This window comes from Cygnus olor, chromosome 10 (assembly GCF_009769625.2).
Source record: "Cygnus olor isolate bCygOlo1 chromosome 10, bCygOlo1.pri.v2, whole genome shotgun sequence".
In the NCBI taxonomy this organism is placed as follows: Eukaryota; Metazoa; Chordata; class Aves; order Anseriformes; family Anatidae; genus Cygnus; species Cygnus olor.
In genome coordinates this window covers 15,733,093-15,751,959 of record NC_049178.1, presented here as the reverse complement: position 1 = coordinate 15,751,959, position 18,867 = coordinate 15,733,093, and the positions used below count along the sequence as shown (strand labels likewise).

General features: G+C 44.7%; 1 protein-coding gene across 21 annotated transcripts in view; it reads left to right on the top strand.

The window, feature by feature from the left end:
- Nucleotides 1–18,867, top strand: part of MAGI1 (membrane associated guanylate kinase, WW and PDZ domain containing 1) — a 324,538-nt gene that overhangs the window by 169,915 nt on the left and 135,756 nt on the right. The window contains exon 3 of one of the 21 annotated variants that reach the window (XM_040568194.1): nucleotides 411–506. The exons of 18 other annotated variants lie outside the window; for them this stretch is intronic. In XM_040568194.1, coding sequence (XP_040424128.1) covers nucleotides 411–506 — 96 coding nt within the window. Of the gene's footprint in view, nucleotides 1–327; nucleotides 347–410; nucleotides 507–12,483; nucleotides 12,602–18,867 lie in introns of those variants that run through there. 2 more of the 21 variants (XM_040568207.1, XM_040568208.1) reach the window with 2 other exon arrangements.

The following is an 18,867-nucleotide window of genomic DNA, read 5'->3' as shown; positions in this document are numbered from 1 at the left end:
TCAAACAGCAGCTCCGTGAAGGTGGTAGAGAAGTCGGAAGGGTGAGGGAGAGGTGTGTGGGGGGGGAAATCTGCCTTGGGGTATTTCAGATCTCCAGCGCATACAGGTGTTTTTTAATCCCTCTGGCCTACATATTCCACAGCCCCTAGGAATAGAGGAGCCGTGATGTAATGCTCTTTTCCTCACACTCCCAGCTTAAATACAGATGGAAATTGTTGTCATGTGTTAGAAATGTCACCAATAATATAAAAGGCAGGCTTCTGCGTTCTCCCTTTTGCACTGTCAGCTGCTGCTGCCAGCTTATTCTTCCCTCTCAAACCTATTGTCATGTGGCAGAAACCCTGATGTAAGTAAGCCCTGTCCTCCCCCTGCTTATGATCCCTGCATTTTTTTATTCCCCTCTGCTGCAGTGCTGAGGATCATTACATACCACGACTTAAAGACAAGACCTCACAAAGGAAGGATTAATCTTGTATTTGTGCTTGAATTTCGAAGGACTCAGGCAAGTGAGAACGTTCCGTTGTATTATTTGTTTCCTCCTCCTCCTAGATGCTAGCGTTAGAAACGAAAGGCGGCGAACGTGACGAGCTGGGTCCGCGTTTGCAGCGCGAACCCAGCGGTTCCTCGGCGGCGGGCTGTGCGCGGAGGGAGGCAGGGAGGCTGCGGGACCGGGGAGGGAGCAGCCGAGAGGGGTCTGCGCCGCCGAAGCCCAGCCTCGGGAGGACAGATGGCTGGTGCTGCTTTTTAATTCATCAAGCAGGCTTTACGGGAGGCCCGTTGGCGAGCGGGTGCGCGGCGAAAAGCGGGGTCAGCGGGCACGAATAGGCTGAGATCAGGACCAGATGCCTGCCGAACAATGGGGCTTTTGAAAGAAATGCGGGAGGAAGCGTGGCGCTCGCTTTGTGCTGCCTCCGCATTGCAGGTTGGAATGGGGCAGCTCCGATTTAATGAAGTGCATTCCTAAACGCGGTCGTCAGCCCGGGCTGGGAGACAAGGGGACATGTCAGAAGGGGGCTTGTGGGGCCGGCGTCGGGCGGGGGGGGAGCGATCCGCTGATGGATCGCCCCGAACAATGCGGTCTTAGTGCTGGATGGGAAAAACCATCCATCCATCCCTGTGCATATTAATGCGCTACAGCAGGTGTTGCTAAATGTCTGTCCCCGCATTGTTCTGCGCCTCAGCCGGGGAGGGGGCAGGAAGGAGACCTCGCGAGGGATGCTCCCAGCTGGGGTAGAAATGTGGCTGCTCCCCAGACGGCCGGGCACGCCGAGAGGAAAGCAGGAGGCGAGAAGCGGCGCGTTTCAGCTCCTGGGGTCGTGTTGTGGGGCCAGGGGCTGGCCACTGCGAGCCGAGCTGGGAAGTGGTCCCCAGTGCCAGCTCCGGCAAGCAACAGGGGACAGGCTGAGGGCGGCTGGGCACCTCTTAGAGGTGTAGCAGGGTCCCGAGGGTCCTTTTTTCTGTACGACATCCCTGAGCCAAGCAGACGTGAGGGCTGGGAAGTGAATCTCTGGAGAGGAGGCTGGGTTGTCAGGGCAAAGGGCAGGAGGGGAGGAGGCAGAGGTGCTGTCTCAGTTGAAATTCAGCAGCGAGAGAGTTAAAAAGGGCATTTTTTTTTTTTTAGCTCCTCCAGAAATACATCAACTGTGAATGAGTAGCAGAAGCTGTGTGCGCATTGCAATAAACAAGATGTACAGCGTGTGTAAAATCAAAATACCCGTTTTGGCGTTTGTGCATGTCCTGTGGTGCTGCTGGATGCACCTCTCCCTGAGATAGTTTTGTGGGTAGCAGAAGTCAATTCCGTGAATACTTCCAGCCATGTTAGCCAGTGTGATTGTTGAAGGCTTTGTGGGGGAGGGGGGAGGTATACGTAATTTCTCATTATTATATGTGTTTCTTAATAAAAAGACACCCGTCTGACTGCTGCCATCGTGTTGTCTGCTCCCGTTGTGATTTGTGACATGCTATACTGTATTTGTCAGCGGTATGAAAGGGGGCTTTGTTCCTTGTTCATATTGTGGCACGCTGCATCTCCGTGCAAATGGAATATTTGCCTTTGGAGCTCACTTAACTGTTGATCTGTGCTTGCTGTTAGACAGGGAAGGGCTTTCATTTTTCCCCGGACTTGCAGAGGAATTTCTAGGCAAGACTTTATTTTTTTTTTAAATGTATCAGTGTGTGATGAAGAGTGGTCAGCTTCATTTGCCCACAGGCCAGGTAAGGCACGGCCAGCAGCTGCAGCACTGCACGTTGCGGCTGCCTTTGCCGCGTCCCTCGTCCGCGGGTGAGCGGACAAGTCGCCGCAACCGAGGGCTTAGTCCTTGAGCACCTTCGATCACTTACTGCTGCGTAAACTGCCAGCGGGAGTTCAGCAAAATAAACCGGCAGTTTGGAACGGTGACAGGCTCTTGTGCCTATTTAAAGGGCCGGCCAAGACTGCAGGTTAATAAAGGCAGTTACTGAGCAGCCAGATAAGAGGGTGAGCGTTTGGGGCTGCCAGCAGCGCTTGCAGAGCGCGTTCCAGCCGCCGGTGCCAAGCCCGTGTGCGCTGGATCAGGTTATGGTATCGTCCAGCATCAGCGGTGTTATCAGTTGCTCGCTATTTACCCTCCCTTTTGTGCTCCAGCTCCCTGGATATCAGTCTGTGTGCGTGTAAACAGGGACGGTTCGCAAGCGTAGCGGTTGGATGTGCAGCCAAAATGGGTCTAAATTTAAGGCAGTGCTTGCCCAGAAGGTGAATAAGACTTCTTTTAACACACATCACGTGCATGTACGGAGCTCATGTTTAAATTGAACTCCTAGCTTCGGCAGCCTAGGCTTTATATTGCCAGTTATGCTCATTTTCAACTCTGCAGTGCACAAGGAAAAATGGGCAAAATGCAAAGCCTAACTCCTAGGAGGCTGCAGTCTGCTGCGAATGGCTTTTCTGTCAGAGGATCTGGCTCAGTAAAGGGCCAGATTGTGAACCTGTTGCTTGTTGATGTGTGCTTCCTCCTGCAACGTGGGAAAATGCACTGAGGAGTAACTTTGCTCTGAAGGGAGCGAGGATTCGCTCAGGGGTGCCGAGGAGCAGGGAGCGTTTTCTCCCTTGCCAGCTTGTTCGCACTCTGCATTGCCTGCTGCTAGCTCCTGTCAGATGGAAGCAGTGATGGATCCGCATGGATCCCAGGATGCTGCTTTGCGTCCTCCTGGGAAACTGTTGCAGAGTGCTGAGAAAGAGCTCAGGCAGCCGCTCCAGGAGCTCCTCGCTGCTGAAGTGTTGCAGAGCCAGCAAGCGAGCCTTTTCCAGGCAAGTTTCTTCCTTAGGCACTCTTCTAAGGCAGGTAATCCAGCCTGCAATTTGAAGCTTAGAGCATCCCTTCCTCTGTTATTGACAAGCCGTAGCACAAGTGAGGCTGTCAGAGCAGTCAAAGCGTTGCAGAAAGAAAAAAGCAACAATGAAAGCCATTAATTCAGCAGCAGAAGCTGATTAAATGGTGTTGGGTTCTTGACTCTGCATCTGACAGTAATAATACTTACCCTGCGTTTCACTCGTTTAAAACTTCATGTGCTGTAGGTAAGGCTCTTGCCTGCACTTTGAAGCTTGTGTGTAGACACCTTTCTGACAGCCTCCCATCCTTCCCAGTGCGCTGAGTCCTTAAATGATTATGCCCGAAATGTTTCTGAAATTAATGCACTTCAAGTCATTTTGGTCAGGGGATGCTGGGTGCTGTGGTATTTGATAAAGCTTATTCAAAATGTGGTGCTGTTTTCAGTCAAATTCTGCTAAATCCTGTCCTGAAATCCTCCAAATATTTTGCTCGTGAATATTCTGGTAAGCGTGATGACTGGTTCGCTGTGCTAATCCTATATGGTCTTTCTGTCTGTAGCTAATCCTGGGGTTGCTGTTCTGCATACATAAGATTTTTTTTTCCTCTCTTGTTGATAATATCTAGTAGAATTTCAGCCGACTAGTAAAAGATAACAGATCGAATGTCCTACTCTCTTTTTCTCCTCCTAAGCGTATGTTGTGTTTCTTCTAGTTGAAAAACAAAACCTGCAGAAGTAGGAAAAACATCCTTGATCTGTTGTGCTCCATCTGAAGGAATGGCTTGCCTATGCAGGATGTCTTCAGGAATCCCAGTCCTCTCAAATCTGGAGGAAAGGGCATGTGCTGAAATGGCATCAACCCCTCATCTACCCCCATCTGGGATTAAAAAAAAAGAGAGAGAAACAGAGAAAAGCAGAATTTCTACTACATGTAGTAATGTGTAGAGATGTAGCTGGTGAAGCTGATAGCAATGACTATAGTTAACATTGTTCCCCTAAAGAAAGTTACTGGATATTCGTAGTTCCTACAGGGAAATGTAGGGAGGAACAGTGATTTTTTTAAAACTTTTTTATTTTTAAGAGATGGGTCTACTTGTAGGAGATGTACTTCAGCAAACTCTGGCCTTTTCTGATGGAAAAAAAAAATGTATTCGTTTCGGTCTGTTAGTATGATCTCAAAATTCCAACTTGACCATGTTTCAGATTCAGTAGAAAAGCATGCGGAAGGCAGGGAGATGGGTTAGCCTTGGGAACCTAACTTCCCACACACTGATTTCACCCATGGAATGACCATTGTATCCCCTTATTATAATATTAATACACTTGCATAAAGTATATTAATACCAATATGCCCTGTATAGACATGGTTGTATGGGATGTATACATATGGTGGGTGTGTGTAGTAGGAATACTCACGCTTGTATTTAACTGCTAACGTCAAATGTCATGAACAGGAGAGTCCACAGCATCTTAAGTAAAAACTTTCCTTAAAAATTGCATAATGTTTAGTTGATGTAAGATGTGGGTGTTTATGACATTTTTCCTTGGAAGAGATTGGATATATTTTTCTTTCAAATAGGCTTTCAAATGATTCATTAAGAAAATGAAATCCAAGAAGAAAAATAGTTGACCCAGCAGTTTGAGGCAAGTGAGGCAAAATTCCCAACAATATCATGTGCGAAGCCAGCCCCAAGTGAGCTGCGCCTGAATGACTTTGCTATATACTTTCTGAAAATTTCCAGTATTTACGTGGGGGGAAAAATGCTAGATGAATCAAGTAGTCTTGTCAGCAATTGGGATGTGGCTGTGGCTGTCGCTTACTGCATCGAAAAGCAGTTCGTTGCTCTCCCTGCTCCAACAGAGGTGGTGGCCCACCTGGAATCGGCGGCGTTACCACCGTTTCCATCTGTGTCAGGAGACTCTTGGTCCACTGTAGACAGGAAATTTTATTTTATTTTATTCTCCATTAGCATACAGCACTGCCTTTAATGCATTTGAAGATGGGATGAGAATCAGGCATAAAAAATAAAACCTCTGCAAGAACACTATTACTGAAATCATGATATATTGGGGTGAAAAAAGTAAAAGCCTTCCTCTCTCTTCCAACCATTTGCATCTTTACTGCGTATGAATTTTACCAGGAGTCTTTGGTACATTTATTGCTAGCAGTGAGGACATTCTGGTGTTAATCTTCTACATTAATCTAAATGAATGGGGAGCAGACTGAATAATAGTCATGTAGAAGGTGCCATTGGAAATGCACTCGTTGTCAGCGCTGCGGTGGCGATTTATAGTGTGTCATTTCTTTGATGGCGTGCTAACAGCTCAGCACCAGAATGCAAGCCGTGATAAAGGTGGGGAAGTGGCTTGGGGGAAAAAAGTCTCCTCTTCTCTTTTTCTAGGGTCCACAAGGAGAGCCTGAGGCTTGAGGAGAGCTTGAGGAAGCCAAGCCCTTTTCTTTAGGAAAGGCTGGGAGTGGTCTATAGCAGCGCAAGCTACTCACACAGCGCTGTTGGCTGGATAAAGGTGTGTTCTGAACATGATTCAGTTGACAAGTGCTAGCGTCCTAATGTAGACAAGGCAATATTTTAACATCTGATAATCTGTCATCCTGAACTCTTAGGGGAAATCAAGGATTTTCCACATTCAGATGCATGAACTAAAACTCCTTTGCCTTTTTTTTACACAAAGACTTTAATTTGTAAAGAACCTCAGATTTATTTTCCTGGTGAAGATGAAGTCAACTCATTTGGAGCCCCAGTCAGGAAGTGATTCAGATGCTGTGCTCATTAAATCCTTCACTTCACTCCTGGGACTGTGAGCGAGAATGTCACGCGTTACCTGGTGATGAGAGGATGTTGTCACAAAGGAGATGAGTGCCCCAGAAAGCATTCGCACGGCGCTAAACCGCTGGGAAGCTGGAAGGGATCTAGAAAGCCACAGCGATGCTGGGATTTGAGTACTCGAGCTCGTTTTATCATCACTCTTGAGCAGGAGCTTAGCCGTTAGAGACAACTCATCTTCTTAGACGCATGTGATTTGGGGAACACGAAGGTTGAGCACTGCTGTTCTCGGTATCTGAAGTTTCAGATTCTCGTTGGGTTACCAGGGTCCAACGCAGCGTTTAATTCCCCTTATCATCAGCTCGTTTAGCTTTCAGCTGGATGGATCCCTTTCATTTTTTTTCTGCATTTTTCTTTCTCATGTTTCATGTATTCTATTGTTTTATTAGTTCAGTGGCCTTTTTGGGTCATTGCAGTCTAAGTATTCTGACTTTTATAAAGGTCTTGGTGACTAAATATTGGTGACCTCTATTCATCTTCCTCGTGCTTCTCCAAGACAGCGCGGGCTGCTTTTGAGCTGCTCTGTGCTGTGCTATCAGCGAGTTCATCGCATGGCAAATCAAAGCCTATTTCCTCTCTGTCTGGTCAGTACATCACATTGCTAAGTTCCTGCTTCGGTGTTTGGGGTAAATAGGATCCTTGCAAGAGAGGTGAAGGAGAAACTAGTCTGCGGAGTTTTGCCAGCCTAACCAAGATAAAGAAATGTACCGTGACACAATTAAAGGTATGCTGTTGGATTCAGGAGAGTCCTAGCGAAGACTAACAAGCTAAGCACGATTGACTTGAATTTCTAAGTCATATAATAGGAAATGGAAGAGTTAGCATTAACTTCGTCAGGGAGCTTGTTACGCCAATAGAGGTCTTTTTTGGAAAATTCAGCCCTCTAATGGTAGGCTTATATTTTGGGGCATTCCTGCTGGGAGTCTGCTTCACGCTCAGAACTTGGATAGGCATGGCTCTGAAGAGGGCACAGGGTTCCGAGGTTAGGAAATCTCAGAATTGGGGCAGCCAGAATGTGATTAATTTATGCATTGTATTCTGCCTTTACCTGGCCAAGCCTTGTCAAACAGACGTGTGACGTTAAGAGCTTTCCTTGTGCTCAAACTTGCCGCCTTCTTTTGGTAACACCCTGCCTTATTTGTTGTTCTCCTCTGCACGTGAATGAAGTGAGAAACGGGTTTTAGAAGTGAAATACTAACGTCCAGCACGAGTGTGGAGGAATTCTGTGAACTACCTGCATGTGCAAAGAGAAACAGACCGTTTCAAGCAACCTGGACTGTGGCCTTCTCTAGCTCAGAAATACTTAATTTTGGGAGGCTGTGTTTTAGCAGGCATTTTTTCTGTGCAATGTTTTCCCATTTTGTAAAGGCAGGGAGGAGCAAAGGAACCACCCCTAAATTTCAGAGTCCCATTTTCCTCCCAAAGCAGAGCACAAGCTGTTACGGAGGAGCAGACAACAGCTATAGCAGATTCCATCCATGGTATTTAAAGTTCTGGAAACTTTGCAGTGGGAGCGACTGAAAACGGAAGCTTGTAAGTGTGCGTGTGTGAAACAAGCTCTTCAGATAGTGCTTCTGTCTGCGTCTGACACACACAAAGCCAGGGGAAATTTTAATGCCGCCCAAATGTTGCTTTTATATGTAGAAGGCTTTGCATCTCGAGCTACAAAATGGCACGCTGTCGCCATGGGGAGATCTTTAAATCGAAGCACCTTTCTTAGAAAAGGTCTGCTTTGCTGTAAAAGAGGTACTAGGGTTATATCATCTTGAAGGGCAAGCTGGTAAATGAGATGTTATTATCTCGGTGTGTTCTTTTACTAAAATATTTAAAAGTGGCTCACTCCTGGCGAATTACCTGCTGACCTGATCATCTAGCAGCCTTATTAAATAGTTGCCTGTTGTAACATTCTTTGTGAAGTTAAAGCGTGTCCCACTGCACTAAGCACTATTTCAGATAGCCCCATTATAACAAAAAGGCTTTATATAGTAATAGTGCAAACCGATGGCTCTCATGGGTGCTTTCATAATGAGGTTTTATGGTAACTGTTCTCTGATCCCTTTTCTCCTTTTACCAGTGTATCAAATTTACTCTGTTTCTCTCCATATTCATAGTGCTTAATAAATTTGCTTTTTCTGACTTCTCCGCTGCTCCAAACAACAACACTTCTGATACAGAATGATTGCACCAGAACAAATGGTGGCATAAAATACGGGTATCTTTGCATGGCAAAATCGATTGGTCTGGCATGGCCTAATGAGCTTTTGCTCATCAGCTCAGCTGCTGTAACTAGCCACGAATGTGTTCCTTGCCCTGAGCAAATATAAGATGAAATATGTTAGTTTCTAGTGTTAAATTTCTGTTTTGTAAAAAGCTCACACTCTGCTTCTGCACGGGGATGCTAATGCTGTCACGTGGCCAGGGGTAACTTGATTTCTTTCAGTCTTCTGTCTGTAACCTGTTTGGTCATCTGTCTATAACCCGAGAAGAGTGTTTTAAAAGCAAATAAATATTTCTATTCGCCATATGCCGCTAGGCAGCTGCCCTCGCTGGTGCTGCTGGAGCTTTGCACTACTGTTAGAGCCGCAGAAGTAACGGCGGTGTGACCGCCACCTGAACAAACAATTGCACTTGTGCCTTGGGCTTTGAAACTCTACTCCTTGGATATTCTTGGGTGGAGTGGAAGAAATCTTAAACTCCTTTGATGTCTTTCCTGACCTCGTATCTAATTACATTATTTTTTGATAGCTTTCCCTCAGGAGTTACTTATTTTAAATGCATTTTGCAAATATGCATTCAAATGAGTCTTGACACTATTAATTTTTATAGCCTAGTTATTTTATATTGCTGACCATCCCCTTGGTACTTGAACCTCCTCCTACACAGAGCCTGGTGTATTCCAGTAAGCCGTGGTCTGCCCTTCTTGCTGAAATAGAAAGCATGTTTGGGTCGAAGCCTGTTTTTTCTCCCTGGGCTCATGCCTCCTCCCCGTTTGACTAAGTTCGGTTTTATTCTGATGTATCTAGGCAATAAGAAACAGAGATGCTCAGAGGCTGCCAGTTGTGGTTTGTGTGATTTGTACTAGTTCAGTTTCCCAAGCCCCATTTTTATGCTCCCAGACTAGGGGCAGTGCTTGTTGGCAGCGTGCTGGGGGAGCTGCTGGACCGACCAGAGCCGTGCGATGGGCTGCCATGGGCTGGTGTCTGCTGGGGAACATCCCCGGGATGTCTGTTCACCCTGAGGTTCCTGGCTTTGCTGGTGGCCACCTGCACCTCTGCGTGCTGCAGGTTTATCCGTTTATCCATCTCTAAAAAACACAAGGGATAAGAAAATCACCCATCCTCGCTAAGGTACCACAAGCTCTGTTAATAAGAGAGTGTTTTGGCTGGGTGCAATGATTGATCCTTTGTGTATCCTTCCCCAGTTTGTTATCTCAGTCCTGAGAATTACTTTTGCCCTCTCCAAAAGCTGTTTTGTTGAGTGTCTGCTATACTTCAAAAAAAGAGGGGAAAAAAAAGATAAATTTCAGAACATTACAGGAGGCAACAGCAAGGAATAATCCTTCTTTCTGGAGACACATGGTGAGAGCTGGTGTGGCTGCTCCGTTGGGCTCTGCGACTGACTGCCCCAACTCTGTGCAGCACTAGGACTAAACAGCTCTCATATTCAAAGCTTCTCTAGCTTAAAGTAGTATTAAAAACAGTTTTGGGGGCTCTGCTTGCAAACCAATACGTACCACGCTACGCTGACTGTGCGGTCCGATACCATCTCAGTAATTAAGTGCCAGCATCCTACAGCACGATCGCCTTAATAGGCTGTCAGCGGCTTAAATGCGACCCGATATTAAATTTATCGGTCGAACTTTTTCGGCGTGCTGCGGCTGACCCAGGATAACAATGACCGTGGCAAACTACGAATAGACCGTACCTACGGCACAGCCACTGCTTGGCTGCTTTAATTGCTGATCTGTTATCGTCCTAAAAGACAGGAGTGAAAAGGAAGAAGGGCAGTGCTACGCTCAGGGAAGGTTTTTGCCCAGCTCCCGTCGGTCCGTCCTCCAGCGGTGAGTTTCCAGTGCACACGGATGTGGGGAACACAAGGCAGCCGTGTCCCCTGCACGGGGGCATCCTCGCACAGCCCGGCTGTGACCGCGATGGGTGCACGGGGTGCCTGCAGCAGCTGCTCGTCTGCGGGAACGGCCCAGCTGCCACGAGGGAGGGGTAAAAAAAAGCCTCCCTTGTTCGTCACCATGTGGGAGACCTGCTGCTGCAGGGCTCCCGGTGCGTTACAGTTCCTTATGCCCCCTGAAATACAAACAGCGGGGAGAAGTCCTCCCTCTCTGCCTTATTTTCTGCCATTGTACGTTGAGATTAATGCCATGCTCCTTTTTTCAAGCTCTTTGGGATCGATGGATGAAAAGCACTGTGTAATTATTGAAGTGCAGCTTTTATGGTGCCGCCTATAGAATGAAAAGAGAACGTACATTCGCTTGGCAAAATATTGTGTTCTAGGTGGGGCTTTGGGGATCGGACTTTCAGTGTTGAAGCTAAAATTAAAAAGGACAGTTCTGTTGTGTATCTTTTACCCAAACTGGTCTGTGTTGAGACCACACAAAATCTTGCTGAACCAATGGAAATGCATGAAAAAGGGTTGGGGGAGGGAGGAAAAAAATAACTGAAACAAAGAAAAGACGACCTCGTCAGAGATAAAATGACGTAGAGCCGGGGATGATGCCTGCGAGTACACGTTGTCAGTCATTGGGACTCAGAGATGCTTAGGCAATGTAACATCAAGTTCTGGCCACATCATTCTCATGGCCATTAAGTTCAAATGCTCGTCTCTTCCCTGAGATGAAAGAAGTGAGAGGTCGCTTTTTTTTTTTTAGTCTTTTAAAGCCTGCAAATTCTGAAGCAGCTGTGCTGTGTGCGATTTGCCTGAGAACCGTATCTCAAAATACCATTTCTACCTACTTTAAGCTAGGCAGAGGCTGAAATGAATGCTTCATTGTTTTGTCTCAGGATTGTTTTGTCAGGAAATATCTTTCAAAATATTTATTTTTTGGTAAATGCATGCATATAATTATAGATAAAGGCTAATTTGTGTCTCTGAGTATTGTATTGTCAAATGAAAGCTGAGTGGTTTAGTACCAAAATGGAACTTCACATTTAAATCATGCCTGTGTGCTTTTTAATTTTACAATAGCTTCAGTAGCTAATCATCACCTCAACTGACTTTCCTAAATAGCATACAATTTCCTGTGGTTTATTTGGAAAATGTTAAGCAAAAGTGATACTGCATCGGGTCATGACTGTGATGACGAAGTTAAAAAGACAAAAATCCCCCCAGTTGTCTGAATGTGTTCTCAGCCTTGCTAAGCACGTGAAGTTGCTGCTCACCAGAACGCTGGAAAGTTTGCCAGATTTGACTGGCATTGAAAATCCAAGAAAAAAAATGTAATGAAAATGAGCAAGTGTGGCGTTTTTTTAATAGCATCCAAACTGCAAAGCTCAGTCGTTGCTCAGAACCCCGCAGGGTGTTATCAGTGCTTAGGCCCTAATTTGCAGGTGAAGCCTACCTGTGTGCAGATCTTTAGAAAATGACCAGGATAACGTCTTGATTTTGTCATCCAAATTAGGAAAAGAAAAAGCAGTGGAAGTCAGTTCTTTCAGCTTCAAAGTCAATAAAAGCAAAATATTTCGGGGGAAACTTCTTCTTTCCCATGCACTGGGCCAAGTGGTTGATACTCACCTTTTATTTTCTCCTTTGTGATATCAGATGTGGCCAGATCAAACAGCAAACAGCTCTGTCCATCTTCCAGCTGGAAAAAAAATAAGGCACTGGAGCGTACAGCTCAGCTAGGATTCGTAAGGTTCAGCACACATGATAATGATTTAAATGATCATAAAGCTGTACTTTTTATTATACAGAATATTAAAAAACCAAAAAGTTACTTGGTAGACTTGCTAGTTGCCAAACTTTCATAATTCCTTTGCTATGTTTAGGATTTCCTATGAACTTTGTGCTATTTATGTGTAAACCCAGATGAAAACGTTAAACTAGCGATGACCCTGCTCGGTTAAAGCATTTGCAAGTTACAGAAGTGTGGCCAAAAGAAAAGTCAAGTCCTGCTGCTGCCAAAAATGTACTTAATTTAAAAGAAAGAAAGAAAAACTGATTTTACAGGTAGTTAATTTTTAGTGCGGACAGGTGTCTTTTTGGTATGCAAAACCTGTCTTTTATGGGGCAAGAGAATATTGCTGGAAAACAGAATACCTATGGAGAGCTTGTAGCAACTTGTTTTGGAATGTATACAGCTGCCATTTTAGCACTCGGTATTTTTTGATGTGCTTACAAGCAGCTTCGTATGGAGAACGGAGGGGAAGAAGTTGCCTTTAGAGCCGTGATACGTTCCAGGTACAAGTCGTGCAGGTGTGAATTGTCTTAATTCACTTCTGGTAAGTGTTTTCGGGTTTTCAGAGAGGACGGCTGCGTTCTGCGGGTATGACGGAGATGGGGCACTTGCGTGTGAGCTGCTCCACTGGTGTCAGGTGAGCGCTGGCTCAGGTCTCTGTTCCTTTGCAGGGGCTGCAGAAATGCTTTTGGAGGGAGGAGGAGGAGGAGGAGGAGGAGGAGGGTCTTCAGCTGTGGTGCTGCTGGGTGGTGTCCACTCACCACAGATATCCCTGCCAATTGCTACCCTTTGGCTCAAGCCACCCGCTACCGAATTTCCTGAGTTGTTCCAGGCAATGAGCACTTGGGAGATAATCCATCAGTTAATTTGTAATGTGTGTTCATCGCTTGGGTTTAATTTGTTTGTTTGTTGCGTGACCAATTTGTCAGTACAGATTTCTGTAATCTGCGCGTGTGGTTGTTTGCATAAGGAGCTCTGCGCTGATGCTCCTAGCTGGTGGCGGTGACCCCTCGACACAGCACCCCTTACTGGGGAAGTACCTCGGTCTTGTAAATAAGGAACTTGCACAGCACCAGCTAAAGGTTTAAAGAACAAAGAAAGACTCCTCTTGCTTGTCTCTTGAACCGATGAAGTATCTTGGCTTTGTTTTGTTGCTTTACTACATGCAAAATAGGTCCTGGCAAACTTTTGAAGGGATGAGTTGGACTGTTCCCGTATTGGAGGCATCAAAATGCATTAAACATCATCTTAAAAGGTACAGAATTGTTAAAGTTTGGAGTTACAGACGTGGTAGAGGGCGTGCTGGGTGAAGCGCTCTTTGCTTGGCTGGAGAGATCAGGCTAGATTATAGCAGTGGTGTCTTCTTGCGGAAAGGATTCTTTCTTTTGGCTTGTTCTAAACTTGAGTTGTAACAGCAAAAAACCCTCGTGCATCACAAGAGAGGCCTGTCTCCTAGCTTAACCTCCTCAGCTGGCACGAATCGCTGCAGCCTGTTTTATGTCAGGTCACAGGCTTGGGAAAGCGTATTTATTCATACCAAGCTGCTGAGTGTTTGGAGGTTCATCTCTGACTAACTGCAAGTCTTTAAAAATAGACCAAGCATCAGAAAGCCCTTGAAATGTTTTGTGATATAATGTATACTTGAAATAAATGGGATAGTCTCGATTGCCTCTTATAGTGGGATTGTTTTAATGGATTTTTATCCTCTTTTCTTTGCCTGGTCAAAACAAATGCAGCTCACCTCTGGTACGAGGTCAGACGAGTGCTTGATTACATTTGCTAATGGCGATGGTTATAATAACGGGCACGGACCCACCTGGTGTAAAAGGCCTCCTCGGTACTCGTCCCTGCGCATCCAGGTCACCCGTTCCCATGGGGACAGGCCAGGGGCTCTCCCAGGACTCTGGCGCAGCGGTAGCGGGAATCTTGCTTCCAGCTGTAAAGGGAGTGAGGTTTGCGTGGTGGGTCCTGTTACCGGCTGGAGAAGGGCTAAGAAAGACAAGGTGAGGGGCCGCAAGACCTCATATAGATCAGCTTTATAGATGAGGCTCCCTTTCATTAAGGATCTTCCCCAGCATTACGCATGCCATCGGTCTACCGAGATCTTGCTGATTTGAGGATCCCCATGCTTGGGCTTTTGGTCCTTGAGAATTTGGTGCCTATAGCAGGATGCTCCTGAAACAAGGGTTCTGCTAATGGATCTTGGATCTGAATCTGCAAGTTCTGTGTTTTTGGTTTTGCCTTTTTTTTTTTTTTTTAATTATTATTAGAAATAGGCACCAACTTGAACTCTGGATAGCCCATACAGTTGGAATCTAAAGTATAAAGGAGACTCATGTGGAACAGTTTCAGATGTATGTGAGGATACGAGGGAGAGACAGTCCAGGGCCGTTGGTACATACAGAGGTCCCAAAAGATGCAATGATATATATATAATATATAATATATATATTTTTTTTTACTGTACAGGGACAAAAAGCTGAAATTCAGTTATGTGCTCTTTTGTGAATTCAAACCATTTGGTGGGGCAGACAATTGAAAGTGGAAACTGGATGCAAGAATGTCTGGTCAATTAGATTATGGACCACACACACAGGCTTGAAAACATTTAATTTTAAAAATCTCGTTATGTAAGGGGGACACAATACAATGTAAAAGACTTGGGGTCATGTTCGCAGCTTGCATAGACCAGCATAGCACTGTGGATTTCCGGGCAGCAACACCGATTTCTGCTAGTTGTGATCTTGGCCTTTAATCTGTCATCAATCTAATAAAATCGAGATGCTCTAATTACCGTGGTGTCTGTCAGAAATGCGCTTGCCTGAAATGATGAAGCTGAGTTGGATGCTAGAGCCCACACAAGTCAGCAGACACTGTGCAAATCTGAGCTAAACCATTTGTTTGCCCACTTAAGGAGAGGTTGTCCACGGTCATGGTATGTGTGGAAAGACAGCGGGGGAGTGAGAGGAAAAACCGAAACATATGGCCAAAGTGAGCTGTCTCTTAAATCCAAGGCACTGAGATAAGACAAGCTGTTGAACTGATGAGAAAGCTTCTTTATATATATACACACACACACACACAGAAGCTTTCTTAAATGCACATATATATGTGCATATATATATATATATATATATGTATAAGCACACACCACATATTTCCAAATTCAAACTGGAAGGAATTCAGTACCACTGATCTCCCATACGTGTTTGAATGAAGGTACAGCAAACTGTTAAATCGAGAGCAGAGAAAAAAAGCCCCCGAGCCCAACCCCCCAAAATCCATAATAGCTGCATCATTATGTAAAAGGAAGCGGCAATTCCCCTACCAAAGTGTCCATAAACCGAAACCTTATCAATAGTTCCAGATGCTCGCTGACTTTATGATCCCGTTAAGTTTAATTGCGCTGACATAATGGATTGTATTTGCATGGAGCAAGGTCTTTTCGGAATCAGGTTTGAGGAATATGCGAGCACAGGAGAGGGATGGCACAAACTGAGATGTGCTCTTTGCTGCTTCTCAGCTGTTAATTTCTGACCTTGTGTTTCTTGAAGGAAAATGTGGAAGTAGCATCTTCCTAGTGTCTGTGACCTCCTGATCAAATTTGAGAACATCTTCTGCCCCTGTGGTGGCTGTTAGTTTAGTTTTTAGTAAGGAGCATTGGTTTATTATTTAACTTTAAGCCAAGAGCTGTAATTTTGGGCTGTGCTCCTTGGGCTGATTCTCCCCGTTCAGTGCAAAGGGCAGTTTTACCATTAGTTCCAGGGTGAGCAGAGGCCAACATCCGCTGAATCCCAAAATCCCAGTTTGCAAGGTGGGATGGATCCAGAGAGAAGCGTGGTGCCTCTCCTCGAAGTCTTTCACAAGCAAGGGCTTTCCATTGCCAAAACCTAGTATTTGCAAGTTTTATCAGCTGTCCTGGTAAATTAATCTTGTCCATTCCCATTCCCATTGTTAATACATCTGTTTTGTTTTATAAAGCATGGCCACCCACAAATGTCCAGGTACTGGTAACATTTAATAATATCAGATCATTTTTAAGAAACCCAGCAGAACGACTCCACTATTTTCTTCCTCTCTCTCCCCCAGAAAACTCAGACACCTACAGAGATTTTTCTCCAAATCACAAAGCTGCCTCTGAGTCAAGAATGGGGAAAAAAAATCTTTTTTTTTTTTTTCAGTTGCATGTATAAATACGGATAATGGTGTGACAAACAGTGGCTGCAGCGTGGCTTGCTGTGAGTAACAGCGAGCTGCTGTGGCACCCCTTTGCCTTGGCCGTACCTTCTGAAATGTCCACACTGAAAAATGCAGGGTCCAGAAGGAGCACGTTGTGGTCGTGGCATGGCCAACATCCCCAGTCACAGACAGCGATCCCTTCCAAGTTCAAGGAAACAGCAGTGGCAGCTGGCCTTCCGTGACAGGCTGGAAGCGAAGGGTCTGTTTTCTGGTCCCCCAAAGCTACAGCTGTTTTACACGGTGCGTGGATAGTTTTCTTGTGATTTTTTGTTAGGTTTAAGGTGGCTTTTTTCCAACTGGAAGTGTTGCTAATCAGGACCTGACACGGCAGTGTCAACGGAATTGTACTTCATATAATACAAAATATCAGTTAATCTTCTGTGGAAAATATATATATGATTATTTTCAAACAAACAAACAAAACCACACCAGGAATGAGATAACTGTTAAGCAGGAATAATGAAAAGTGGAAAATCTTCTGCTTACTTTTGCATGCAAGTATTGACAACAGGACCAAAATCACGATGCATATTTCAGCTTCTGCTGGCGTTTTGACGTCTAGCGCGCTTTTAATAAATGTTCATGGTTGAGCATTCTCATTAAATGGGCATATTTATGTCCTAGCGCTCAGTTGGGGAGGAAGGATTGCAACTGTTATTTTATAAATGGAGAGATTTGTTTGGCATCGGTGCTTATGCAAAACAGAGTTCTGCTTTTGGAAAGTATTGACTAAGTGATCAGCTATTGTGATGAATCTGAATGGAATAATGCAAACAAATGAAGAATCTAATTAAAGGACCAAGAAATTTTTATACAGCCTATATTGGGATTGCTATCTCGTGGCATTGAAAAGAGCACATTTCCTTTTATTTTTAAGTTCTCCTCGTGGTCCAACCGTAGCTGCCATCTGACTTATCTGGGACAAATGTTCTGCAAAGTACTTTGGGAGTTGTAGTTCGCTGAGCACATTTTTGCCTCCCGCCAGCTGTCAAGTATAACATTTGGTTCGTGTGCTGGCTGACACAGCCACGCTATTTCATTTGGCGTTGTTGGAGCGTATTCATTGCCTTTCGATTGGCTTTCAGTTGCAAATCATGCCTTGAAGTACATTTTATTCTGTGTTTGCTGCACCACATAAGACTGATGAGCAATTTTTCTAACGACAATAGTTCCACAAATTGAGCAGCCAGGGAAACATGTAGATAACTGTGGTTATGCACCCACAAAAATCTTTTGTTTAGAGTTATGCTATTCATGTTTGTGAAAGAATGGAGCAACTCGGTTCAAAGACTTCCTCTTTGTGGATGTACAGGAGAGAACAAAATGTGGAGGCTAACTAGATTGTATAGAGCCAGGGATGCTTCACAGAGGATCAGTGAAAACAATGTTTTTTTGTGTTTTTTTTCCCCTGTTTCTTTTCAAGGGCTTTCAGCTGAGACAGTCTTGTCTGTGTATCATGGGAGCTTACGGCATATTACTTACTATTTCTGGAAGCTGATGCAGTGCTAGCGTTGGCCAGCAGCTCTCCCCAGTTCCAGGACCGTCACCTGCTGTGTTACCGCAACAAGTGCTCTGCTGAGAGTTTTCATTTGTTCCTTTTCTGCTCTGCAGCGATGCTTGCTGTCAGAAACGTAGACCTACATCAATCCTGGTTCAGTTTCTGTGTGTGTAAATATAGTATATCTATTTATTTTTCCATTATTTTGAAATATTTTTGAAAGTGTTTCTGGGAAGTGCATAATTCTCTTTTCTTTCTCTGGGTGAAGTATTCCCTTTTATTACTATAAGAAAATCTTTAGCTCTTCTCCATTACTGTCATTTAGTCATTACAGGCAGATGAGTTTATCTTCTAAAAAGAGCCTTAAAGATGTTAAAGTGATAGCATTACAATTTAAAACCCTTCTGACACAGTCTATTCCACAGGAGCACTAAATCTCGTCTTTACACACGAATGAAAATCAAATAAAGCTTTCACTTGCTTGACAATTGTTGCAAAATATAAGAAAATGCTCGCGCTTTTATATAGTAATGACTGTGTCATCTCAGTGAAGTTCAAAGAGCAAGCCCCTTTATGCACATAGACAACATTTACTTTTGAGTTCCATCGTTATTTTCTAGGCTTTTGTGGCAAAAGATTAATAAAGGATTTTGTAGTTACCATGTCATTCACCACAGTGTCATCTAAAAGGATCTTGCTCGTTCCTACTCTGAGAAAGAAAGCGGAAGTGCAATGTAGAAAAAGATGAAAATAAGTGCACAAAACGAAAACAGAATTTGAAATGAGAAGGGTTTCTAGTTTAATGAGAACAGGCATGCAGTGTGATACATTTGTTCTGCGTCTAGAGAGCCAACAGGGTTTTGGAAATGTGCTCTTTCAGTGGCTCTGTTGAACATGGTCATCTTCAGCTGACCTTTGTTTCTTTTAGACCTTTCTTCCTAGCTGATGGACCAGAAATGAGCTAGGAGGCAGGGAAGGTGGTTTTGTCTTCTGTGCACGATGAGGTAACTCCTGGCATCTGCATGGCTCTGTTAGGAGGGGAAGTAAGAAGTCGGTGGAAGTTGTGTTTGCAG